Source organism: Thalassophryne amazonica, chromosome 3, assembly GCF_902500255.1.
Source record: "Thalassophryne amazonica chromosome 3, fThaAma1.1, whole genome shotgun sequence".
Lineage (NCBI taxonomy): Eukaryota > Metazoa > Chordata > Actinopteri > Batrachoidiformes > Batrachoididae > Thalassophryne > Thalassophryne amazonica.
Window position 1 is genome coordinate 6796482 of NC_047105.1, and position 26307 is coordinate 6822788.

Consider the following 26307-nt stretch of genomic DNA (forward strand, 5'->3'; position numbering starts at 1 on the left):
TTTCAATGTCGCCATATTCCTCTTGCATTATTCAGTTTATAATCCACTTTCTGAAAATCCATTCCTCCTCTCACGGTCTCAAGTTTACTTCACTCAGGCACTTTCTTTGTCTCAACAAGTGGGCGGCAACTCCTCTCAGCTGCATGGTTTTTCTGTCACCTGATTGGTCAATAAATGTGTCGATTAAAATGCACTTTGCTTATAATCGCGATCGAGCACAGTGTGTATCGCGATTCATCGATCCTTCGATTTTTGGCACAGCCCTACTCCAGAGTGCTCTTGACCTCAGACTCGGACGATGGTTCATCTTTCAGCAGGACAATGACCCTAAGCACACAGCCAAGATATCAAAGGAGTGACTTCAGGGCAACTCTGTGAATGTCCTTGAGTGGTCCAGCCAGAGCCCACACCTGAATCTGATTGAACATCTCTGGAGAGATCTGAAAATGTCTGTGCATCGACGCTCCCCATCCAGACTGATGGAGCTTGAGAGGTTCTGCAAAGAGGAATGGACCAAACTGCCCAAAGATAGGTGCACCAAGCTTGTGGCATCATATTCAAGAAGACTTGAGACTGTAATTGCTGCCAAAGGTGCATCAACAAAGTATTGGGCAAAGGCTGTTGTCATTTAAAATTATTCATTTTTTTTTGCCTTACAGATAGCCGGCCTAAAACTGATTGCTTTCTGTCAAGCCTGGAGGCTGACAGTTGAAGAACTGACCAGCCTCTTAAAGACACTCATTCCAGTCCAACAATATCTGAAAATCCAGGCTGTGGTTGAACGGCAAGCAGCACAAAGACTGAGAGCAGAGACGGTCACCTGGCATAACACCAGTCAGTATGAAATGCATGTCAAAGCAGTCTGTGATGACATCAAAGCCGAATGTCCAGCCACAGTGGACATGGCAGTGATCCAAGCCTGCAGACAAAAACTTAATGGGACTGTGACAGACTTCTTCGTCCAGCTGTAAAAAGAGTGCATTGCACATAGTGGACATGTGAGACCTGATGGAGCTTATGATGCAGACAGAGAGACGCCGTTTCAAGCTCTCCTAAATCCCTGTCTGGTCCCTTGCCTGAGATCAGAAGTCCATCAGGGAGTCAAACAAACCCTGATTGGAGGATGGGCTAACAACGAGTGAAAGAAATTCTGAAACATGCATGTCATGCTGAAACAAGAGAGGTGAGGAAAACCACCAAGAGGAGAGACAATAATCAAATCAAATCAAATCAAATCAATTTTATTTATATAGCACCAAATCACAACAAACAGTTGCCCCAAGGTGCTTTATATTGTAAGGCAAGGCTATACAATATTTACGTAAAAACCCCAACGGTCAAAACGACCCCCTGTGAGCAAGCACTTGGCTACAGTGGGAAGGAAAAACTCCCTTTTAACAGGAAGAAACCTCCAGCAGAACCAGGCTCAGGGAGGGGCAGTCTTCTGCTGGGACTGGTTGGGGCTGAGGGAGAGAACCAGGAAAAAGACATGCTGTGGAGGGGAGCAGAGATCAATCACTAATGATTAAATGCAGAGTGGTGCATACAGAGCAAAAAGAGAAAGAAACACTCAGTGCATCATGGGAACCCCCCAGCAGTCTAAGTCTATAGCAGCATAACTAAGGGATGGTTCAGGGTCACCTGATCCAGCCCTAACTATAAGCTTTAGCAAAAAGGAAAGTTTTAAGCCTAATCTTAAAAGTAGAGAGGGTGTCTGTCTCCCTGATCTGAATTGGGAGCTGGTTCCACAGGAGAGGAGCCTGAAAGCTGAAGGCTCTGCCTCCATTCTACTCTTACAAACCCTAGGAACTACAAGTAAGCCTGCAGTCTGAGAGCGAAGTGCTGTATTGGGGTGATATGGTACTATGAGGTCCCTAAGATAAGATGGGACCTGATTATTCAAAACCTTATAAGTAAGAAGAAGAATTTTAAATTCTATTCTAGAATTAACAGGAAGCCAATGAAGAGAGGCCAATATGGGTGAGATATGCTCTCTCCTTCTAGTCCCCGTCAGTACTCTAGCTGCAGCATTTTGAATTAACTGAAGGCTTTTTAGGGAACTTTTAGGACAACCTGATAATAATGAATTACAATAGTCCAGCCTAGAGGAAATAAATGCATGAATTAGTTTTTCAGCATCACTCTGAGACAAGACCTTTCTAGTTTTAGAGATATTGCGCAAATGCAAAAAAGCAGTCCTACATATTTGATTAATATGCGCATTGAATGACATATCCTGATCAAAAATGACTCCAAGATTTCTCACAGTATTACTAGAGGTCAGGGTAATGCCATCCAGAGTAAGGATCTGGTTAGACACCATGTTTCTAAGATTTGTGGGGCCAAGTACAATAACTTCAGTTTTATCTGAATTTAAAAGCAAGAAATTAGAGGTCATCCATGTCTTTATGTCTGTAAGACATTCCTGCAGTTTAACTAATTGGTGTGTGTCCTCTGGCTTCATGGATAGATAAAGCTGGGTATCATCTGTGTAACAATGAAAATTTAAGCAATGCTTTCTAATAATACTGCCTAAGGGAAGCATGTATAAAGTGAATAAAACTGGTCCTAGCACAGAACCTTGTGGAACTCCATAATTAACCTTAGTCTGTGAAGAAGACTCCCCATTTACATGAACAAATTGTAATCTATTAGATAAATATGATTCAAACCACCGCAGCACAGTGCCTTTAATACCTATGGCATGCTCTAATCTCTGTAATAAAATTTTATGGTCAACAGTATCAAAAGCAGCACTGAGGTCTAACAGGACAAGCACAGAGATGAGTCCACTGTCTGAGGGCATAAGAAGATCATTTGTAACCTTCACTAATGCTGTTTCTGTACTATGATGAATTCTAAAACTTGACTGAAACTCTTCAAATAGACCATTCCTCTGCAGATGATCAATTAGCTGTGTTACAACTACCCTTTCAAGAATTTTTTGAGAGAAAAGGAAGGTTGGAGATTGGCCTATAATTAGCTAAGACAGCTGGGTCAAGTGATGGCTTTTTAGGTAATGGTTTAATTACTGCCACCTTAAAAGCCTGTGGTACATAGCCAACTAATAAAGATAGATTGATCATATTTAAGATCGAAGCATTAATTAATGGTAGGGCTTCCTTGAGCAGCCTGGTAGGAATGGGGCCTAATAGACATGTTGATGGTTTGGAGGAAGTAACTAATGAAAATAACTCAGACAGAACAATCTTAGAGAAAGAGTCTAACCAAATACCAGCATTACTGAAAGCAGCCAAAGATAACGATATGTCTTTGGGATGGTTATGAGTAATTTTTTCTCTAATAGTTAAAATTTTATTAGCAAAGAAAGTCATAAAGTCATTACTAGTTAAAGTTAAAGGAATATTTGGCTCAGTAGAGCTCTGACTCTTTGTCAGCCTGGCTACAGTACTGAAACAAAACCTGGGGTTGTTCTTATTTTCTTCAATTAGTGATGAGTAGTAAGATGTCCTAGCTTTATGGAGGGCTTTTTTATAGAGCAACAGACTCTTTTTCCAGGCTAAGTGAAGATCTTCTAAATTAGCGAGACGCCATTTCCTCTCCAACTTACGGGTTATCTGCTTTAAGCTGTGAGTTTGTGAGTTATACCACGGAGTCAGGCACTTCTGATTTAAGGCTCTCTTTTTCAGAGGAGCTACAGCATCCAAAGTTGTGCTCAATGAGGATGTAAAACTGCTGACGAGATACTCTATCTCACTCACAGAGTTTAGGTAGCTACTCTGCACTGTGTTGGTATATGGCATTGGAGAACATAACAAAGAAGGAATCATATCCTTAAACCTAGTTACAACGCTTTCCAAAAGACTTCTACTGAAATGAAACTTATTCCCCACTGCTGGGTAGTCCATTAAAGTAAATGTAAATGTTATTAAGAAATGATCAGACAGAAGGGGGTTTTCAGGGAATACTATTAAGTCTTCAATTTCCATACCATAAGTCAGAACAAGATCTAAAGTATGGTTAAAGTGGTGGGTGGACTCATTTACATTTTGAGCAAAGCCAATTGAGTCTAATAATAGATTAAATGCAGTGTTGAGGCTGTCATTCTCAGCATCTATGTGGATGTTAAAATCGCCCACTATAAGTATCTTATCTGAGCTAAGCACTAAGTCAGACAAAAGGTCTGAAAATTCACAGACAAACTCACAGCAACGACCAGGTGGACGATAGATAACAACAAATAAAACTGGTTTTTGGGACTTCCAATTTGGATGGACAAGACTAAGAGTCAAGCTTTCAAATTAATTAAAGCTCTGTTTGGGTTTTTGACTAATTAATAAGCTGGCGTGGAAGATTGCTGCTAATCCTCCCCCTTGGCCCATGCTACGAGCATTCTGACAGTTATTGTGACTCGGGGGGTGTTGACTCCAGAGAGAGACCTAATGTTTAATAAACCACATTTAATTTAGTCTGTGGTGCAGTTGAAGGTGCTATATTATTTTTTCTTTTTGAATTTTTATGCTTAAATAGATTTTTACTGGTTGGTGGTGGTCTGGGAGCAGGCACCGTCTCTACGGGGATGGGGTATTGGGGGGATGGCAGGGGGAGAGAAGCTGCAGAGAGGTGTGTAAGACTACAACTCTGCTTCCTGGTCCCAACCCTGGATAGTCACAGTTTGGAGGGTTTAATAAAACTGGCCAGATTTCTAGAAATGAGAGCTGCTCCATCCAAAGTGGGATGGATGCCGTCTTTCCTAACAAGACCAGGTTTTCCCCAGAAGCTTTGCCAATTATCTATGAAGCCCACCTCATTTTTTGGACACCACTCAGACAGCCAGCAATTCAAGGAGAACATGCTGCTAAACATTTCACTCCTGGTCCAATTTGGGAGGGGCCCAGAGAAAACTACAGAGTCTGACATTGTTTTTGCAAAGTTACACACCGATTCAATATTAATTTTAGTGAACTCCGATTGGCGTAACCGAGTGTCATTACTGCCGACGTGAATTACAATCTTACCAAATTTACACTTAGCCTTAGCCAGCAGTTTCAAATTTCCTTCAATGTCGCCTGCTCTGGCCCCCGGAAGACAATTGACTATGGTTGCTGGTGTCGCTAACTTCACATTTCTCAAAACAGAGTCACCAATAACCAGAGTTTGTTCCTCGGCGGGTGTGTCTCCGAGTGGGGAAAAACGGTTAGAGATGTGAACGGGTTAGTGGTGTACAGGGGGCTTCTGTTTAGAACTACGCTACTTCCTCACAGTCACCCAGCCGGCCTGCTTTCCCGGTTGCTTGGGATCTGCTGGGGGACAGCTAACGGCAGCTAAGCTATCTTGGTCCGCACCAACTACAGGGGCCTGGCTAGTTGTAGGATTTTCCAAGGTGTGGAGCCAAGTCTCCAATTCGCCTAGCCTGGCCTCCAAAGCTATGAATAAGCTACACTTATTACAAGTACCGTTACTGCTAAAGGAGGCTGAGGAATAACTAAACATTTCACACCCAGCGTAGAAAAGTGCGGGAGAGACAGGAGAAGCCGCCATGCTAAACCGGCTAAGAGCTAGTAGCTGCACTACGCTAGCGGATTCCTAAAAACACACAAAGTGAATAATGTGTAAATAATTTAGAGGTGATTCAGCAGAGGGAGTGCTTTAGTTAAGGCACGTGAAGATTACACTGTGAAACAAATCGTTATCTAGTTATCTAGATCAATCTACCTACTCAGATTAAACAGCTAACAGATACAGCAAAACACCATTGTGCTCCGGAACAGGAAGTGATACAATACCGCAGTGAGAGCCAACCACCAGTAGAGGCAAGCAGTCACCAGACAATGATGAATGCCCTTGAGATTTTCGCAGCTGCACTCACCATGATGTCCGTCAAAAGAGGGTGTCAATTTGGCAGACAGAATTTTGTCAGAGGCCAACAACCAGCCCTTGACCCAGAGACACTGAAGATCCAGATGGCTGTTTTATTTGTGGGGCATTTGACCAGTGGGGCCCTAACTGATGTTTACTTTGTTATTTTGATTGTTAAATAAATTGTTATTTATTTAACTGACGTTTACTATTTACACAGATTCTGGCTATGCTTTTGGTGGTGTGCATGACTTTGGCACCCTCAGCCCTATTAAATGCCATTTTGCATTGTCTTTGTTGTTCAGAATCTTGTGTCTTATTGCATTAAGCTTTCACAAGCTCTTTCTGTGTGCAGGTCTCGTGTGAAGGAAGCGCTCCCATTGTTGACTGAACAACCACTCCATGACATCAACCCCAGATGACAAACCTGCTGACTCCTTATTTTGTATTGATGATGTTTTGTGTTTTTGAAACTTGTTTATGATGCATCATTTGAAACTGGATGATAATGTAATGATGTAGATGTTTTTATCAATGTTTTCTTTCGTGATGTTATTGGAATGTTTTGATTTCGTTTAAGAGTGTTGTTTTATGGCTTCGGACAGTGGACTTATCTCTGTGCTTGTTCTGTTGGACCTCAGTGCTGCTTTTGATACTGTTGACCATAAAATTTTATTACAGAGATTAGAGCATGTCATAGGTATTAAAGGCATTGCGCTGCGGTGGTTTGAATCATATTTGTCTAATAGATTACTGTTTGTTCATGTAAATGGGGAATCTTCTTCACAGACTAAAGTTAATTATGGAGTTCCACAAGGTTCTGTGCTAGGACCAATTTTATTCACTTTATACATGCTTCCCTTGGGCAGTATTATTAGACGGTATTGCTTAAATTTTCATTGTTACGCAGATGATACCCAGCTTTATCTATCCATGAAGCCAGAGGATACGCACCAATTAGCTAAACTGCAGGATTGTCTTACAGACATAAAGACATGGATGACCTCTAATTTCCTGCTTTTAAACTCAGATAAAACTGAAGTTATTGTACTTGGCCCCACAAATCTTAGAAGCATGGTGTCTAACCAGATCGTTACTCTGGATGGCATTTCCCTGATCTCTAGTAATACTGTGAGAAATCTTGGAGTTATTTTTGATCAGGATATGTCATTCAAAGCGCATATTAAACAAATATGTAGGACTGCCTTTTTGCATTTACGCAATATCTCTAAAATCAGAAAGGTCTTGTCTCAGAGTGATGCTGAAAAACTAATTCATGCATTTGTTTCCTCTAGGCTGGACTATTGTAATTCATTATTATCAGGTTGTCCTAAAAGTTCCCTAAAAAGCCTTCAGTTGGTTCAGAATGCTGCAGCTAGAGTACTGACGGGGACTAGCAGGAGAGAGCATATCTCACCCGTGTTGGCCTCCCTTCATTGGCTTCCTGTTAATGCTAGAATAGAATTTAAAATTCTTCTTCTTACTTATAAGGTTTTGAATAATCAGGTCCCATCTTATCTTAGGGACCTCGTAGTACCATATTACCCCATTAGAGCGCTTCGCTCTCAGACTGCGGGCTTACTTGTAGTTCCTAGGGTTTGTAAGAGTAGAATGGGAGGCAGAGCCTTCAGCTTTCAGGCTCCTCTCCTGTGGAACCAGCTCCCAATTCAGATCAGGGAGACAGATACCCTCTCTACTTTTAAGATTAGGCTTAAAACTTTCCTTTTCGCTAAGGCTTATAGTTAGGGCTGGATCGGGTGACCCTGGACCATCCCTTGGTTATGTTGCTTTAGACGTAGACTGTGTTTCATAATTATTGTATGGCCTTGCCTTGCAATGTGGAGCGCCTTGGGGCAACTGTTTGTTGTGATTTGGCGCTATACAAGAAAAAAGTTGATTGATTGATTGATTGATTGTTTTGTTTTATAATTTTGAGTCATTTGTGTGATCATAAATGATCAAAAGGGTGGAATTGTCATGTAAAATTATACATTTTTTACATTACAGATAGCTGGCCTAAAACTTTTGCATCTAACTCTGTACTGAAGGCCCCATGTAACCTAATGGGCTAAGCAGCTGCATTAATAATCACATTGTTTCTGCCTGACCTTTCCTCCCATCTCCTCCACAACAGAAACTGTGAATAAGAACATTCATTTTCAGGAGTTTTCGTGGGAAAGCTGAACACTTTTAATTACTGGCAAAATGTATTCATGTGTACGTGACTGTTGCTGTGCAACCCCACCTTTCCTGAGTGTATAAAAGAGCATTTTTAGAGTTGCCTTTTGCGCACACTTATTCAAAATCCTGCTGTATTGATTTTGACTTTGCATGTGTCTTTGAGGCCTCAAATTAAAAGCCTATTATTTTGACAATCTGTTAATTACCTTGTTGTGAAAGTGTCGTGACACGGACCCACAACAGGGGGCGTTAATGAACGGACAATGGATAAGCCAAAAGTAACAATTTAATGTTGTGAATCACACAACGATGCACAGACAATAACAATATAGTAACTGTCAATCATACACCAGGTGACGTGTGGGCAGGCTCGACGATAGAAGACGCCTGGCGAGAGAAAAGCCGGATCCACACAGCGTCCACTGTCAACGGAGCTGAAGAACACTGGAGCCGCCAAGCCCTGCGCCCCAGGTGGCCGCTGTCTTCAGCAGTCAGACCCGGTACTGCTGGCAGAGAACAGAGACAGTCCTGATGAGTGTGAGGTCGCACACTCAGTAATCCCACAGTCTGTATTCAGTAAGGAGGGAGAACCTCCACCTCCAATCACACACTCGTGCAGCTCCTGAGATAACCACTTATCTGGGTGGGGTGTGAGGCGAAGCCGTTGCAGTCCACACCAAACGCCAACTCCGCAGACGGGGTATCCGTCCCAGGAAAACGGCTGCAAAAAGAGATCAGACTAATACTCGAATTTGAGGTTTAGCAGAGAATTACCTGATTGGTAGTTGATTTCTCGGCGGGGAGGTGGAGTTGCAGTCCGGCCTTTATGGTGGTGGTGATGAGTAGTGGATGAGTGACAGCTGGTACGGATGATGAGTGACAGCTGTCACTCCTGGTCGCTCCGACGCCCTCTCGTGCTTGAAGCCCGCACTTCAAGCAGGGCGCCATCTTGTGGTGGTGGGCCAGCAGTACCTCCTCTTCAGCGGCCCACACAACAGGACCCCCCCCCCTCAACGGGCGCCTCCTGGCGCCCGACCAGGCTTGTCCGGGTGACGGGTGTAGAAGTCGGCCAGGAGGGTTGGGTCCAGGATGAAGCTCCTCTTCACCCAGGAGCGCTCTTCGGGGCCATAACCCTCCCAGTCCACCAGATACTGAACCCCCGGCCCTTTCGACGGACGTCCAGGAGCCGGCGTACCGTCCACGCGGGCTCCCCGTCAATGATCCGGGCAGGAGGCGGCGCTGGTCCCGGGGCACACAGTGGTGAGGTATGGCAGGGCTTGAGTCTTGACACATGAAACACGGGGTGTATCCGCAGTGAAGCTGAAGCTGCCAGCTTCACTGCGGCCGGACTGAGGACTTTGAGGATGGAAAAAGGTCCGATGTACCTGTCCTTGAGTTTGTGGGATTCCACCTGCAGGGGGATGTCCTTAGTGGATAGCCAGACCTCCTGCCCGGGCTGGTATGCAGGGGCCGGGGAACGCCGGCGGTCTGCATGGGCCTTAGCCCTCGTCCGGGCTCTGAGCAGGGCAGAGCGGGCGGTACGCCACACCCGACGACACTTCCTCAGATGGGCCTGGACCGAGGGCACCCCGACCTCTCCCTCCACCAGTGGAAACAATGGGGGCTGGTACCCCAAACACACCTTAAACGGGGAGAGGCCGGTGGCAGATGAGACTTGGCTATTATCAGCGTACTCGATCCAGGCCAGATGGTCACTCCAGGCCGTCGGGTGCGTGGAGGTCACACAGCGGAGGGCCTGCTCCAGTTCCTGGTTAGTCCGCTCTGCCTGCCCGTTCATCTGGGGGTGGTACCCAGACGAGAGACTGACGGTGGCCCCCAGTTCCCTGCAGAAACTCCTCCAGACCTGGGAGGAGAACTGAGGACCACGATCCGAGACAATGTCTGATGGAATCCCATGCAGACGCACGACGTGGTGGACCAGGAGGTCTGCAGTCTCCTGGGCCGTCGGGAGCTTCGGGAGGGCCACGAAGTGGGCCACCTTGGAGAACTGGTCCACTATCGTTAAGATGGTGGTGTTGCCCTGGGACGGCGGGAGGCCCGTGACAAAGTCCAGGCCAATATGAGACCAGGGGCGACGAGGCACGGGCAGAGGCTGGAGGAGGCCTTGGGCCTTGTGGTGGTCGGCCTTGCCCCTGGCACAGGTGGTGCAGGCCTGGACATATTCCCGGACGTCGGCTTCCATAGACGCCCACCAGAAGCGCTGCCGGACCACTGCCACGGTCCTTCGCACCCCTAAATGACAGGAGAGCTTGGAACCGTGACAGAAGTCAAGGACCGCAGCCCTGGCCTCTGGTGGGACGTACAGCTTGTCCTTCGGATCTGTCCCCGGGTCCGGGCTCTGTGTCAGGGCCTCCCGGACGGTCTTCTCCACGTCCCAGGTAAGGGTGGCCACGACAGTGGACTCGGGGATGATGGTGTCAGGGGGGTCTGACGGCTCGGTCTTGACCTCCTCTTCATGCACCCGGGACAGGGCGTCAGACCGTTGGTTCTTTGTCCCGGGGCGGTAGGTGATCCAGAAGTCAAAACGCCCGAAGAACAGCAACCAGCGGGCTTGCCTGGGGTTCACACGCTTCGCGGTCCGGATGTACTCCAGGTTCCGATGGTCCGTGAAAACCGTAAATGGTACCGATGCTCCCTCCAACAGGTGTCTCCACTCCTCAAGAGCCTCCTTCACCGCAAGAAGTTCCCGATTGCCGACGTCATAGTTCCGTTCAGCTGGGGTCAACCTGCGGGAAAAGTAGGCACATGGATGGAGAACCTTGTCGGACTCCCCGCTCTGGGACAGCACGGCTCCTATCCCTGAGTCAGAGGCATCGACCTCAACAACAAACTGGTGCTTGGGATCGGGCTGCACCAGAACCGGTGCAGTCGAGAACCGGCGTTTCAACTCCCTAAACGCGGCTTCGCACCGATCCGACCAGGTGAAGGGGACTTTTGTGGAGGTCAGGGCTGTCAGGGGGCTAACTACCTGACTGTAGCCCTTGATGAACCTCCGGTAGAAATTTGCAAAATCAAGGAACTGTTGTAGTTTCCTACGGTTCGTTGGTTGGGGCCAATCTCTCACCGCCGCAACCTTGGCCGGATCAGGGGCGATGGAGTTGGAGGAGATTATGAACCCCAGGAAAGACAAAGAAGTGCGGTGGAACTCACACTTCTCGCCCTTCACAAACAGCCGGTTCTCCAACAACCGCTGTAGGACCTGACATACATGCTTGACATGGGTCTCAGGATCCGGAGAAAAGATGAGTATATCATCTAGATATACGAAGACAAACCGATGCAGGAAGTCCCGCAAGACGTCATTGACCAATGCTTGGAACGTCGCGGGCGCATTGGTGAGACCAAACGGCATGACCAGGTACTCAAAGTGACCTAACGGGGTGTTAAATGCCGTCTTCCACTCGTCTCCATCCCGGATCCGAACCAGGTGATAAGCATTCCTAAGATCCAATTTCGTGAAAATTTGGGCTCCCTGCAGGGGCGTGAACACTGAATCCAACAGAGGTAACGGGTATCGGTTGCGAACCGTGATCTCGTTCAGCCCTCTGTAATCAATGCATGGACGGAGTCCGCCGTCCTTCTTGCCCACAAAAAAGAAACCAGCACCCATCGGGGAGGTGGAGTTCCGGATCAACCCGGCAGCTAACGAGTCCCGGATGTAGGTCTCCATTGATTCGCGTTCTGGACGTGAGAGGTTGTACAGCCTGCTGGACGGGTACTCAGCGCCCGGTATCAAATCAATGGCACAATTGTACGGACGGTGCGGGGGCAGCGTGAGTGCCAGATCCTTGCTGAAGACGTCAGCAAGGTCATGGTACGCGGCTGGCACCGCCGCCAGATTGGGGGGGACTAAAACCTCCTCCTTAGCTGTCACACCGGGTGGAACCAAGGATCCTAAACACTCCCGGTGGCAGGTTTCGCTCCACTGAACCACAGCCCCAGACGGCCAATCAATCCGGGGATTGTGTTTTAACACCCATGGAAAACCCAAAATTACTCGGGAGGTAGAAGGTGTTACATAAAACACAATCTCCTCCCTGTGATTCCCAGACACCACCAATGTCACTGGCTGTGTCTGGTGTGTGATTAGTGGAAGAAGGGTGCCATCTAGCGCCCGCACCGACAATGGTGACGGTAAGGCCACTAGAGGGAGCCCAACCTCCTTTGCCCATCTGCTATCCAGCAGATTCCCCTCCGACCCCGTGTCCACCAGTGCTGGGGCGTGAAGGGTTAGATCCCCACTCAGGATCGTGACTGGGATTCGTGCAGATTGTCGGGGTTTCCCCACGTGGGTGTTGTGACCCACCCTTAGCCCAATCTCTAAGGACGAGTGCTGCTGTTTTGACCGTTTGGGGCATTCTCTCTGTGTGTGCTCGGTAGAGCTGCAGAGAAAACACTCTCCACGGATCAGCCTCCTTTGTCTCTGATCTGATTGTTTTTTGGCCCTGCTCGTTTCCATAGCAACATCAGCAGGGGGAGCTGTTGTCACGTGGAGAGCCCTGGCAGTGGAGCGTGGGGAAGTAGGCTTCCTTTCGGACCCGGGAGGAAGAGGGACGGCTTGTGCCTGACCACGCCCCTCGCCTCGCTCCCGTCGGTGTTCCGTTAAACGGTTGTCTAACCATATAACCAGGTCGATAAGCCCATCTAAATCCCGCGGCTCGTCCTTCGCCACCAGGTGCTCTTTAAGGACCAGAGACAGTCCGTTTACAAAGGCGGCGCGGAGCGCAACAGCATTGCAGCTGGCTCGCGCTGCCGCGATGCGGAAGTCGACTGCATACTTCGCTGCGCTCCGATGCCCCTGCCGTATCGACAGCAGCACACTTGAAGCGGTCTCGCCTCCCTCACAAACTCAGTATAAACCGTTAGGAGCCGTGAGTTCTGCTCCCAAAGCGCCGTAGCCCAGGCGCATGCCTCTCCTCGAAGCAAATTGATCACATAAGCCACCCGGCTGGCGTCTGCTGCGTACATGACGGGACGCTGTGAAAAGACGAGCGAGCACTGCATCAAGAAGTCTGCGTACGTCTCCACACAGCCTCCGTACGGCTCCGGAGGGCTTATGTATGCTTCAGGGGAAGGTGGGGGGGTTCGTTGAACAACCAGCGGAATGTCTGTTTCTGGCACACGGTCAGCAGGAGGAGGTGCTGCAGCAGCGCCCTGAGCACGCGCTTCCACCTGGGCGGTGAGACCCTCCATCCTACGATTGAGAACACTGCTCTGCTCGGTAACTAAGTCCAACCGAGCGGTAAAGGCAGTTAAGATGTGCTGCAGCTCACCCAACACGCCTCCTGCTGGCGCCTGTGCACCTCGCTCTTCCATTGGCTGTTCATGCGATGGCTGACGCCCCTCAGGATCCATGACGCTGGCCGAGAAATCCTGTTGTGAAAGTGTCGTGACACGGACCCACAACAGGGGGCGTTAATGAACGGACAATGGATAAGCCAAAAGTAACAATTTAATGTTGTGAATCACACAACGATGTACAGACAATAACAATATAGTGACTGTCAATCATACACCAGGTGACGTGTGGGCAGGCTCGACGATAGAAGACGCCTGGCGAGAGAAAAGCCGGATCCACACAGCTTCCACTGCCAACGGAGCTGAAGAACACCGGAGCCGCCAAGCCCTGCGCCCCAGGTGGCCGCTGTCTTCAGCAGTCAGACCCGGTACTGCTGGCAGAGAACAGAGACAGTCCTGATGAGTGTGAGGTTGCACACTCAGTAATCCCACAGTCTGTATTCAGTAAGGAGGGAGAACCTCCACCTCCAATCACACACTCGTGCAGCTCCTGAGATAACCACTTATCTGAGTGGGGTGTGAGGCGAAGCCGTCGCAGTCCACACCAAACGCCAACTCCGCAGACGGGGTATCCGTCCCAGGAAAACGGCTGCAAAAAGAGATCAGAATAATACTCGAATTTGAGGTTTAGCAGAGAATTACCTGATTGGTAGTTGATTTCTCGGCGGGGAGGTGGAGTTGCAGTCCGGCTTTTATGGTGGTGGTGATGAGTAGTGGATGAGTGACAGCTGGTACGGATGATGAGTGACAGCTGTCACTCCTGGTCGCTCCGACGCCCTCTCGTGCTTGAAGCCCGCACTTCAAGCAGGGCGCCATCTTGTGGTGGTGGGCCAGCAGTACCTCCTCTTCAGCGGCCCACACAACATACCTGACTTTATTTTCACAAACAGCCTTAGAACAGCTTGATCTAAAATACTTTTTGCCTCAACACTTTGAATACTTATGTACATGTGATTTCTTAGTTTTTTAAAATATTATAATAGCCTAGTGGCCTCTGTGTGTGTATGGCTTCGATCACGGACAAGTTGGGGAGAGTTGACATGTGCCGTTTGGTGTGCTTATGTATTTTGGGTCAAGGATGAATGCTGCCAAAACGGAAAGTTGATAGGACAATTTTTTTTTGAGAAATTACCTATTTTAGCTAACCACTAAACATTGGATGTTGTGCTGCAATGCACCATGGGAGTTTGGGGTTTTAAATGTTACTGTGGTTCATGTTAGTTTAACAGTAATTTTAGTGTTGTTGATTTATTGTGTTTTTGCAGTTCATTTGGTGTAGTCAGTTTAGTTATGTGTTGGTGTTACCATGAGTGAAATGTGCACTGAATTTGATGTCTTCTGCCCGCCACTGTCTCTGTTATTCCTAAAAATAAAAGCACCTGCTTATGGCAGAATGTGGAAAAGACAAGAACCTCTCTTTGCGTGTGTGTGTGTGTGTGTGTGTGTGCGTGCATATAACTTCAATTGCGGACAAACTGGGGACAGCTGACATTTGCCATTTGGTGTGTTTATGTATTTTGGGTCAAGGATGAATGACACCAAAACAGAACATTGATAGGACTAATATTTTTGGAGCAACTATGGATATTAGCTAGCATTGCTAATTCCATTCTAGACTAACACACCATTCCAGCAGGAGCTGGCAAGTCATCTTTATAATAAAAGTGTGAGTGCGTGATTTTATTTAGTAAGTTCAATGTAAGTACATAACATAGTTAGAAAATACATTAAAAATACATGACTGACACAAGAAAGTGAAAACACTTATTTCCATTGTGGTTCATTTAAAAATCAAATGACAAAATAGAAGTAAATATAAAATAATAATAATAATAACAGTGTGTATATGATAGCAAGAATCTTAATGATTTATGAATATATTAAGACAGTGAATTAACATTAAAAAAATGATGTAATTAACAGGAAAAAAGAGTTGAGTTATTTTTCTAAAAACTGTTCAAAGGTCAAAGGTTCTAAAAACATTCTGGACTCACACACCATTCCAACTCATTATAGAAACTTTGCACAATTTATTCCCACCCTTGAAAATGATCAACTATCTATTATATAAACACAACTCAATCTGGAGCAGGTGGATCCTCATGGGCAACACACTAGTTTTACGTTTAATAAATATGCAAAAATTCACCCTCCAACCATTTTTTTCATGTAGTCATTATGGGGTTTTGTGGGTAGGATTTTGACAGAAAAATGACTTTACCCTATTTTAGAATAAGGCTGTCACATAAAGTGTGGAAAAAGTGAAGCGCTGTGAATACTTTCCAGATGCACTGTAGCCTAGTCCTATAATCTAGAATAGAGGGCTATAATCTGTCATATACTTGGTACAGAGCTGGACCACAACAGCCTCAGAAGCTTCAGGCTTTATGTTTCTTGTAGATTGTTCTAATGTCTTCAAAGGTTGTAGGATCTCCTCCTAGGAAATCCTTGTAGGAAATCCTCCAAACCGTGACTATCCAGGGTTGGGACCAGGAAGCAGAGTTGTAGTCTTACACACCTCTCTGCAGCTTCTCTCCCCCTGCCATCCCCTCATTACCCCATCCCCGTAGAGACGGTGCCTGCTCCCAGACCACCAATAACCAGCAAAAATCTATTTAAGCATAAAAATTCAAAAAGAAAAAATAATATACCACCTTCAACTGCACCACAGACTAAAACAGTTAAATGTGGTCTATTAAACATTAGGTCTCTCTCTTCTAAGTCCCTGTTAGTAAATGATATAATAATTGATCAACATATTGATTTATTCTGCCTTACAGAAACCTGGTTACAGCAGGATGATTATGTTAGTTTAAATGAGTCAACACCCCCGAGTCACACTAACTGTCAGAATGCTCGTAGCACGGGCCGAGGGGGAGGATTAGCAGCAATCTTCCATTCCAGCTTATTAATTAATCAAAAACCCAGACAGAGCTTTAATTCATTTGAAAGCTTGACTCTTAGTCTTGTCCATCCAAACTGGAAGTCCCAAAAACCATTTTTATTTGTTATCTATCGTCCACCTGGTCGTTACTGTGAGTTTCTCTGTGAATTTTCAGACCTTTTGTCTGACTTAGTGCTTAGCTCAGATAAGATAATTATAGTGGGCGATTTTAACATCCACACAGATGCTGAGAATGACAGCCTCAACACTGCATTTAATCTATTATTAGACTCAATTGGCTTTGCTCAAAATGTAAATGAGTCCACCCACCACTTTAACCATACTTTAGATCTTGTTCTGACTTATGGTATGGAAATTGAAGACTTAAAACTCCCTTCTGTCTGATCATTTCTTAATAACATTTACATTTACTCTGATGGACTACCCAGCAGTGGGGAATAAGTTTCATTACACTAGAAGTCTTTCAGAAAGCGCTGTAACTAGGTTTAAGGATATGATTCCTTCTTTATGTTCTCTAATGCCATATACCAACACAGTGCAGAGTAGCTACCTAAACTCTGTGAGTGAGATAGAGTATCTCGTCAATAGTTTTACATCCTCATTAAAGACAACTTTGGATGCTGTAGCTCCTCTGAAAAAGAGAGCTTTAAATCAGAAGTGCCTGACTCTGTGGTATAACTCACAAACAACTTAAAGCAGATAACCCGTAAGTTGGAGAGGAAATGGCATCTCACTAATTTAAAAGATCTTCACTTAGCCTGAAAAAGAGTCTGTTGCTCTATAAAAAAGCCCTCCGTAAAGCTAGGACATCTTACTACTCATCACTAATTGAAGAAAATAAGAACAACCCCAGGTTTCTTTTCAGCACTGTAGCCAGGCTGACAAAGAGTCAGAGCTCTATTGAGCCAAGTATTTCTTTAACTTTAACTAGTAATGACTTCATGACTTTCTTTGCTAATAAAATTTTAACTATTAGAGAAAAAATTACTCATAACCATCCCAAAGACGTATCGTTATCTTTGGCTGCTTTCAGTGATGCCGGTATTTGGTTAGACTCTTTCTCTAAGATTGTTCTGAGTTATTTTCATTAGTTACTTTATCCAAACTATCAACATGTCTATTAGACCCCATTCCTACCAGGCTGCTCAAGGAAGCCCTACCATTATTTAATGCTTTGATCTTAAATATGATCAGTCTATCTTTATTAGTTGGCTATGTACCACAGGCTTTTAAGGTGGCAGTAATAAAACCATTACCTAAAAAGCCATCACTTGACCCAGCTATCTTAGCTAATTATAGGCCAATCTCCAACCTTCCTTTTCTCTCAAAAAGTCTTGAAAGGGTAGTTGTAAAACAGCTAACTGATCATCTGCAGAGGAATGGTCTATTTGAAGAGTTTCAGTCAGGTTTTAGAATTCATCATAGGACAGAAACAGCATTAGTGAAGGTTACAAATGATCTTCTTATGGCCTCAAACAGTGGACTCATCTCTGTGCTTGTCCTGTTAGACCTCAGTGCTGCTTTTGATACTGTTGACCATAAAATTTTATTACAGAGATTAGAGCATGCCATAGGTATTAAAGGCACTGCGCTGCGGTGGTTTGAATCATATTTATCTAATAGATTACAATTTGTTCATGTAAATGGGGAATCTTCTTCACAGACTAAGGTTAATTATGGAGTTCCACAAGGTTCTGTGCTAGGACCAATTTTATTCACTTTATACATGCTTCCCTTAGGCAGTATTATTAGACGGCATTGCTTAAATTTTCATTGTTACGCAGATGATACCCAGCTTTATCTATCCATGAAGCCAGAGGACACACACCAATTAGCTAAACTGCAGGATTGTCTTACAGACATAAAGACATGGATGACCTCTAATTTCCTGCTTTTAAACTCAGATAAAACTGAAGTTATTGTACTTGGCCCCATAAATCTTAGAAACATGGTGTCTAACCAGATCCTTACTCTGGATGACATTACCCTGACCATTAGTAATACTGTGAGAAATCTTGGAGTCGTTTTTGATCAGGATATGTCATTCAATGCGCATATTAAACAAATATGTAGGACTGCTTTTTTGCATTTGCGCAATATCTCTAAAATTAGAAAGGTCTTGTCTCAGAGTGATGCTGAAAAACTAATTCATGCATTTATTTCCTCTAGGCTGGACTATTGTAATTCATTATTATCAGGTTGTCCTAAAAGTTCCCTGAAAAGCCTTCAGTTAATTCAAAATGCTGCAGCTAGAGTACTGACGGGGACTAGAAGGAGAGAGCATATCTCACCCATATCGGCCTCTCTTCATTGGCTTCCTGTTAATTCTAGAATAGAATTTAAAATTCTTCTTCTTACTTATAAGGTTTTGAATAATCAGGTCCCATCTTATCTTAGGGACCTCATAGTACCATATCACCCCAATAGAGCGCTTCACTCTCAGACTGCAGGCTTACTTGTAGTTCCTAGGGTTTGTAAGAGTAGAATGGGAGGCAGAGCCTTCAGCTTTCAGGCTCCTCTCCTGTGGAACCAGCTCCCAATTCAGATCAGGGAGACAGACACCCTCTCTACTTTTAAGATTAGGCTTAAAACTTTCCTTTTTGCTAAAGCTTATAGTTAGGGCTGGATCAGGTGACCCTGAACCATCCCTTAGTTATGCTGCTATAGACTTAGACTGCTGGGGGGTTCCCATAATGCACTGAGTGTTTCTTTCTCTTTTTGCTCTGTATGCACCACTCTGCATTTAATCATTAGTGATTGATCTCTGCTCTCCTCCACAGCATGTCTTTTTCCTGGTTCTCTCCCTCAGCCCCAACCAGTCCCAGCAGAAGACTGCCCCTCCCTGAGCCTGGTTCTGCTGGAGGTTTCTTCCTGTTAAAAGGGAGTTTTTCCTTCCCACTGTAGCCAAGTGCTTGCTCACAGGGGGTCGTTTTGACCGTTGGGGTTTTACGTAATTATTGTATGGCCTTGCCTTACAATATAAAGCGCCTTGGGGCAACTGTTTGTTGTGATTTGGCGCTATATAAATAAAATTGATTGACTGATTGAAAGGTCTCTGTGAGGCGTTTGTTAAATTCACTGGTTTCATTTGATTGGTTTGACCTGTTCCAGCATTTTTCTCTTTAGATTTTTACATAAATTCCTTGAAGTCTCTGTGTATTAAAAAAACAAATCACGATTTGAGGGACGCTGACCTGAAGTGTCCAGTTTGTGTGTTGTAATCATTGTTGATGTTGGTGATGACGGTGGTGAAGCGGATGACACTGAATTTGTCAGGGACTTCGTTGGTTCCTCTGGCAACGCTGAAGGCCGCCTGCTGCTGGACGGTCACAGTCCTACACACACACACACACACACACACACACACACACACACACACACACACACACACACACACACACACACACACACACACACACACACACCAGCTGACACATGATGTCGATGTAAAATGTTCACAGTAAGTCAGAAAGCGAGTCTCACCCAGGGTCTCCAGGCTCCCCTGGAGGTCCGGTGAGCCCCGGGAGCCCTGCTGGGCCGCGGTCTCCGCTCTGACCTCGTTTACCCGGATGTCCCATCAGCCCTGGCTCCCCCTGCTCTCCCTTGTGAGGCCCAACTCCTCCAATCCACAACTCCCCTGCAAGAGCAATGACAGCAGCATTACTGCACAAGAGGTGTTCGGGCAGTTAGGCCACGCCCCCCCCATGAGTTTGCACGTGGTCCAACATTTTCTTCATGCGTGTAGCTGTGGTGCAGATGGAGTAATGCCAGTTTTAATTTGGCACACAAATTTGCATAAATATTTGTAATTTCAAATCGTACTTGTGTGATAAATTCTCGAAAATATCAATGTGTAAAACAACAACATGAGAACACAAATGATGCCAAATTACATGAAACGCAGTGGTGGGCACAGTTACGCTAATTATTGAAGCTAACTTTTTTGTTAGTGGATTAGCTTTTCAGCTAATTTTAAAAGCCATCAACGGACCAATTAGCTTCCGATAAATTTAGTTCTGATAACTTTTACACTGCTAATGTTTTTACATAGCTAGCAATGGTGAAAAACATTTATAAACCCTGTTGGCTCCTGTCTGCTATGTATTTTGGAGCAGTGAGGCAGCTAAGAGGAGCTGAGCTCAACTGTACCCCTGCAGAAGAGGCCTGGCCGCCAGGCTGCTTTTCTGAGTTTGAATACTGCGTTTTCAAAACAACAACAACAACAAAAAAAAACCAAAAACAAAACAAAAGTCATTACTCTTGACAGCATACGTACAGTGGTCTTCGGACTTCGGCTGGTTTTGGTTTATAAACCAGATTAATCCAGATATTTTAATGCCATTAATGTCAACTCTGTCATTTGTACAAAGTGAAAATCAAACACATATATTTTCATTTTAAAATAATGCACTAATTTTGAAATTTTGATCATTAACACACAGATACCAATCTGCATTATGGGTAGGAAGTTAAAATCTTAGCCAGAGAGAAGAAATGGTTTGAGAAAGGGGTCAAGGGGGCATTCTTTGTGAAACGTTTGAAACCCAGCCTTAACCGGGGAGGGGGTCTGAGACACGCTTTATCCCCTGTTTACAATGTGGTACTCAGGTCAAAGGAGTTTCAGTCTTTTGTTCATGGTAATGAGTCATTCACGTCATCAAGGGAGCCATCAGAAAGGCATCCATGCCATCATTAGAGGGACAGCTGTCCTGTCATTAGGTGTGCTAACTAGAGCACAGTAGTTGCTAATTAGAGCTATTGTTTAGTCACTAGCCTATAGCAGTCTGCCTCTCAGTAGAAGGGGTCTGGTTAGGTTTAAAACTCCAGCTTTTGTTGGCTTCTGTTTTATTCTTCTCTACAAGAGTCAGACAGAAGTCAGACTTCCAGAGCAAGAATTTTAGCTGAGGAAGCTTCTGTGATTTGAAGTGAAACGTCCTCGCGTCAAGCAACCCAGTCCAGTCGAAGATTCAAGCTTCTCTACTATTATGGGTAAACTGATCCTGCGATTACTAATTAGTTGATTCATTTAACCAACACAAAACGTGTGTGTTGGTTTTTACAAATAAATGTGTATTTGTAAAATATGTCATTTTTATTCATTTATTACAAAAAGTCATTTGCAAAACTGAAAATTCTGTTAAAATTGTGATATAGCCAGGCATCATTCACACTGCCATCAAGTAGATGATAGTGTTCTATGCATTTTGACCCATCTACTGGATGGCATATTACATACTGACATATTATGTTACTATGCTTTTTACTTTTTTACTCTTTTACTATGCTTTTTAATCTTTTAATAGATCTTATTTTGTTTTCTGAACTGGTTTGTGTGAAGCACCTTGAGGCGACTCTGTTGTGATTTAGTGCTATATAAAGTGAATACATTTAATTGAAGTTGAGGCTCAGTTTACCCATAATACAGTTTGGCATCTGTGTGTGTCAATATTCAAAACTTCAGAATTAGTGCATTATTTTAAAATAAAAGATATGTGTTATATTTTCACTTTGTACAGAATCAGAATCAGAATCAGAAGAAGTTTATTGCCATTGCCAGTGAACAGGATTCACAGACTAGGAATTTGCTTCGGTACAATGGTGCAACATTAAGAAGAGATAAAATGCTAAGATAAAATATAACATATGTGTCAAGATAAGATAAAATATAAGATAAAAAAAAAGAAATATGAAATATGAAAGGCTGTGTGCAACAGAAAAACAGAGAAACAGAAAAAACAGTGCAGTGGGAGGAGTGCAATTAAAAACCAAAGTAAAAATGACAGACTTGACATTAATGTAGTTAAACTACCCAGATTAATTTGATTTATAAATCAAAACCATAAGTCAAACCTGATTTCGTTTTCAAGATGTCTGCCTCACAGCTGCACTGCTGTAAGCTATGAAGGTAAATGGTGCTTCCCTACAGCAGTGGGCAGGGCGCACAAAGACAGTAGCACATTGGCTGTTTGGGTTTGTGATCGTCTTTGATTCTATCAGAAGCGTTGGCGGTGTTTAAACTCAAAATCGGCTTCTCAGTAGCTGAGAGTGTACTGGAGACAATACTGAAAGTTAGCAGTTACCTGTAGCTTCTGATCAATTTTTTGGTGGATTATTGGTTTAGCATTATGAAAGATAACGTTTCAGTTAGCTGATTAGCGGTTATCGAAGCTAACTTTTTGGTTAGCTGTGCCCACCACTGATGAAACGACAGAATCCCTGAAATGTAAGATTCAGAGCTTTTGAAGACTTTGAAGTATTTGTGATGTTACTGTAATTTTAGTATTAAAGTTAGGCATAAAAACATGATGGTTACCTGATTCCCCTTTCTGTCCTTTCTCTCCATCTCGACCGTCCCGGCCAGGAAGCCCGGGAATCCCTGAGCACAGATGGATACAAATATGAATCCAACAATTATACAGTTAGGTCCATTATTATTTGGACATTCACAGACTTAAAGGTAGATACCACATCACTGTAGAATTTAAAACAAGGAATCACAGACAAAAACAACGAGACCTTCTGAAACGCTCACCTGATTTAGACATAATTACCCTCGAAGTAACACTGACCTGATTTAGACATAATTACCCTCAAAATAACTCTCACCTGATTTAGACATAATTACCCTCGAAGTAACACTCATCTGATTTAGACATAATTACCCTCGAAGTAACACTCATCTGATTTAGACATAATTACCCTCGAAGTAACACTCATCTGATTTAGACATAACTGTCCTCAAAGTAATGCTCACCTGATTTAGACATAACTACCCTCAAAGTAACACTCACCTGATTTAGACATAATTACCCTCGAAGTAACACTCATCTGATTTAGACATAACTGTCCTCAAAGTAATGCTCACCTGATTTAGACATAACTACCCTCAAAGTAACGCTCACCTGATTTAGACATAATTACCCTAAAAGTAGCGCTGGCCTGATTTAGACATGATTACCCTCAAAGTAATGCTCACCTGATTTAGACATAACTACCCTCAAAGTAACGCTCACCTGATTTAGACATAATTACCCTCAAAGTAATGCTCACCTGATTTAGACATAACTACCCTCAAAGCAACGCTCACCTGATTTAGACATAACTACCCTCAAAGTAACGCTCACCTGATTTAGACATAATTACCCTCAAAGTAGCGCTGGCCTGATTTAGACATGATTACCCTCAAAGTAATGCTCACCTGATTTAGACATAACTACCCTCAAAGTAACGCTCACCTGATTTAGACATAATTACCCTAAAAGCAGCACTGGCCTGATTTAGACATGATTACCCTCAAAGTAATGCTCACCTGATTTAGACATAACTACCCTCAAAGTAACGCTCACCTGATTTAGACATAATTACCCTCAAAGTAATGCTCACCTGATTTAGACATAACTACCCTCAAAGCAACGCTCACCTGATTTAGACATAACTACCCTCAAAGTAACGCTCACCTGATTTAGACATAATTACCCTCAAAGTAGCGCTGGCCTGATTTAGACATGATTACCCTCAAAGTAATGCTCACCTGATTTAGACATAACTACCCTCAAAGTAACGCTCACCTGATTTAGACATAATTACCCTCAAAGTAGCGCTGGCCTGATTTAGACATGATTACCCTCAAAGTAATGCTCACCTGATTTAGACATAACTACCCTCGAAGTAATACTCACCTGATTTAGACATAATTACCCTCAAAGTAACACTCATCTGATTTAGACATAATTACCCTCAAAGTAATGCTCACCTGATTTAGACATAACTACCCTCGAAGTAACACTCACCTGATTTAGACATAATTACCCTCAAAGTAACACTCATCTGATTTAGACATGATTACCCTCAAAGTAATGCTCACCTGATTTAGACATAACTACCCTCAAAGTAACGCTCACCTGATTTAGACATAATAACCCTCGAAGTAACACTCATCTGATTTAGACATAACTGTCCTCAAAGTAATGCTCACCTGATTTAGACATAACTACCCTCAAAGTAACGCTCACCTGATTTAGACATAATTACCCTAAAAGTAGCGCTGGCCTGATTTAGACATGATTACCCTCAAAGTAATGCTCACCTGATTTAGACATAACTACCCTCAAAGTAACGCTCACCTGATTTAGACATAATTACCCTCAAAGTAATGCTCACCTGATTTAGACATAACTACCCTCAAAGCAACGCTCACCTGATTTAGACATAACTACCCTCAAAGTAACGCTCACCTGATTTAGACATAATTACCCTCAAAGTAGCGCTGGCCTGATTTAGACATGATTACCCTCAAAGTAATGCTCACCTGATTTAGACATAACTACCCTCAAAGTAACGCTCACCTGATTTAGACATAATTACCCTCAAAGTAGCGCTGGCCTGATTTAGACATGATTACCCTCAAAGTAATGCTCACCTGATTTAGACATAACTACCCTCGAAGTAACACTCACCTGATTTAGACATAATTACCCTCAAAGTAATGCTCGCCTGATTTAGACATAACTACCATCAAAGTAACGCTCACCTGATTTAGACATAACTACCCTCAAAGTCATGCTGGTTATTATGTTTGTATGTTGTGGTAACTGGACTTTGTTAACAACATTTAGTGTGTATACTTGTAAACCACTACCTGGCATCCCAGGCATTCCTGATGCTTGGCAGGTCTCCATGGCAGCCACCAGGTGTACAGCCAATGGCAGCAAGGCCAAGATAATGAGAAGACTGTGATGCTGCATGACGGCAAGAGGAGGCTACAGAATGGTTGCTGGTTCAGTTTCCAAAGAACACTGCTGTTTTTGTGCACCAACACAAAGTCAGATTGAAATAAATGGTGACAATTTAGAGATATAATAATAATTATAATGATTTTAATTATGTTACACTTTCAAACAGTTGAAAACTTTCCGCAGTTACTTTGCAAAAACAACAACAACAAAAAAAAACAGTTAGCCATGAAACACCAGAAATAAAATGATTGACTTGTTAATTAGTTCCATGTGAAATTTGCGTAATCAACAAAGATGTTGAAAAAAAAAAGTTTAAAAACTCACCAGAAAGAGCGAAGAGCCGTCCGCCGTTCAGAGCAAACAGAAAATGTCAGCAGGAAGTGATACAAAATTGATTTATCAGCAGCTTTTACTCTGGAAATTTATTTTCTTACTTCCTGAATGTGGTTCTGCATTTTTTTCATTGGCAGTTTGGGAGGAGATCAAAACTTAAAGATGAAACCAGCTGTGATTAACGAATCCCTCTGACTCCCATCAGTGGGTTTACTGTTTTCACCTGCGTCTGACTGTCTGTCTGTCTGTCTGTCTGTCTGTCTGTCTGTCTCTGTTAAAATATCTTATCTCCATGGTGGATTTCACCCACATTTTACAGATGCTTTGCCTTCCACATGAGGATGAGCCAATTACTTTTTTTTACATTTAAGGATCAAAGACTAAGGTCAAAGTTCAGTCAAAATTTTTGGCAATGCAAATATTTCAGGGTAAATTTTCAAACGCTGAATCAGACGTGACCAACCCGTAGTCACAGAATAAAGTCCTGGGAGGGTTCTGCTAAATATATCATTTTGATTTGACCTTGATGGTCAAAGTCAAGGTCAGTCAAATGGTCTTACTTACAGTGGCAGAGAAGAAGAAAGTTCGGTCTATGTCATGAGACCTGATGGTGCTGGTGCTTACCTCTGGGTTCTGTAAAGGGGATGAGAGTCTATGACTCCCCCTGGACAAGGCTGGTACTGATTTACAGCTGGGTGGATGGAGACGATGCAGATTAAGCGTCTTGTCCACGGACACAGACAGGCAGCATGAGCGGGATTCAAACTCGTGTCTACACATTGGCAGGCTGGCTCCGGATCCACTCAGCCACCTGCTCTACAGCACCAGCTGGACCCACAAATAACTGAGTCTGAATGACGCTGATTCTGAACTTCAGAGTCACTTGGAGTAAAGTTCTAATGAGACATTCTGAAAGCCCACATGTGATTTCCTGTCCAAGTCTGATTTGAACTTTTGACCTTGAAGTGTGACCTCAACCTTTGATCCCTAAACTGTATCTCATGGAGCAGCGAA

The 26307-nt window shown here is 44.0% G+C and overlaps 1 protein-coding gene and 2 long non-coding RNA genes across 4 annotated transcripts in view; 1 reads left to right on the forward strand and 2 right to left on the reverse strand.

Annotated features, from left to right (window-relative positions):
- Positions 1-12539, forward strand: part of LOC117505805 — an 18891-nt gene extending 6352 nt beyond the window's left edge. Inside the window, exons 2-4 of the long non-coding RNA XR_004559270.1 lie at positions 217-224; positions 2681-2684; positions 12529-12539. This is a non-coding gene — a long non-coding RNA (uncharacterized LOC117505805). The remainder of the gene's footprint in view (positions 1-216; positions 225-2680; positions 2685-12528) is intronic.
- Positions 1-25407, reverse strand: part of LOC117505788 (complement C1q subcomponent subunit C-like) — a 31995-nt gene extending 6588 nt beyond the window's left edge. The window contains exons 1-5 of the mRNA XM_034165329.1: positions 25285-25407; positions 24864-25023; positions 22539-22601; positions 19709-19862; positions 19420-19560 (exon numbers count right to left, since the gene is read on the reverse strand). Of these exons, the coding sequence (XP_034021220.1) occupies positions 19420-19560; positions 19709-19862; positions 22539-22601; positions 24864-24969 (464 nt within the window). The 5' untranslated portion in view covers positions 24970-25023; positions 25285-25407. The remainder of the gene's footprint in view (positions 1-19419; positions 19561-19708; positions 19863-22538; positions 22602-24863; positions 25024-25284) is intronic.
- Positions 23074-23824, reverse strand: LOC117505800. Of its 2 annotated transcripts, XR_004559267.1 has the most exons (4): positions 23757-23824; positions 23535-23682; positions 23202-23460; positions 23074-23127 (listed from the first exon to the last, which is right to left on the reverse strand). It is a non-coding gene; the product is annotated as an uncharacterized LOC117505800 (long non-coding RNA). The 2 variants fall into 2 exon arrangements; XR_004559265.1 differs by lacking the exon at positions 23757-23824 and having other exon boundaries at positions 23535-23745.
- Positions 25408-26307: the final 900 nt, after the last annotated feature.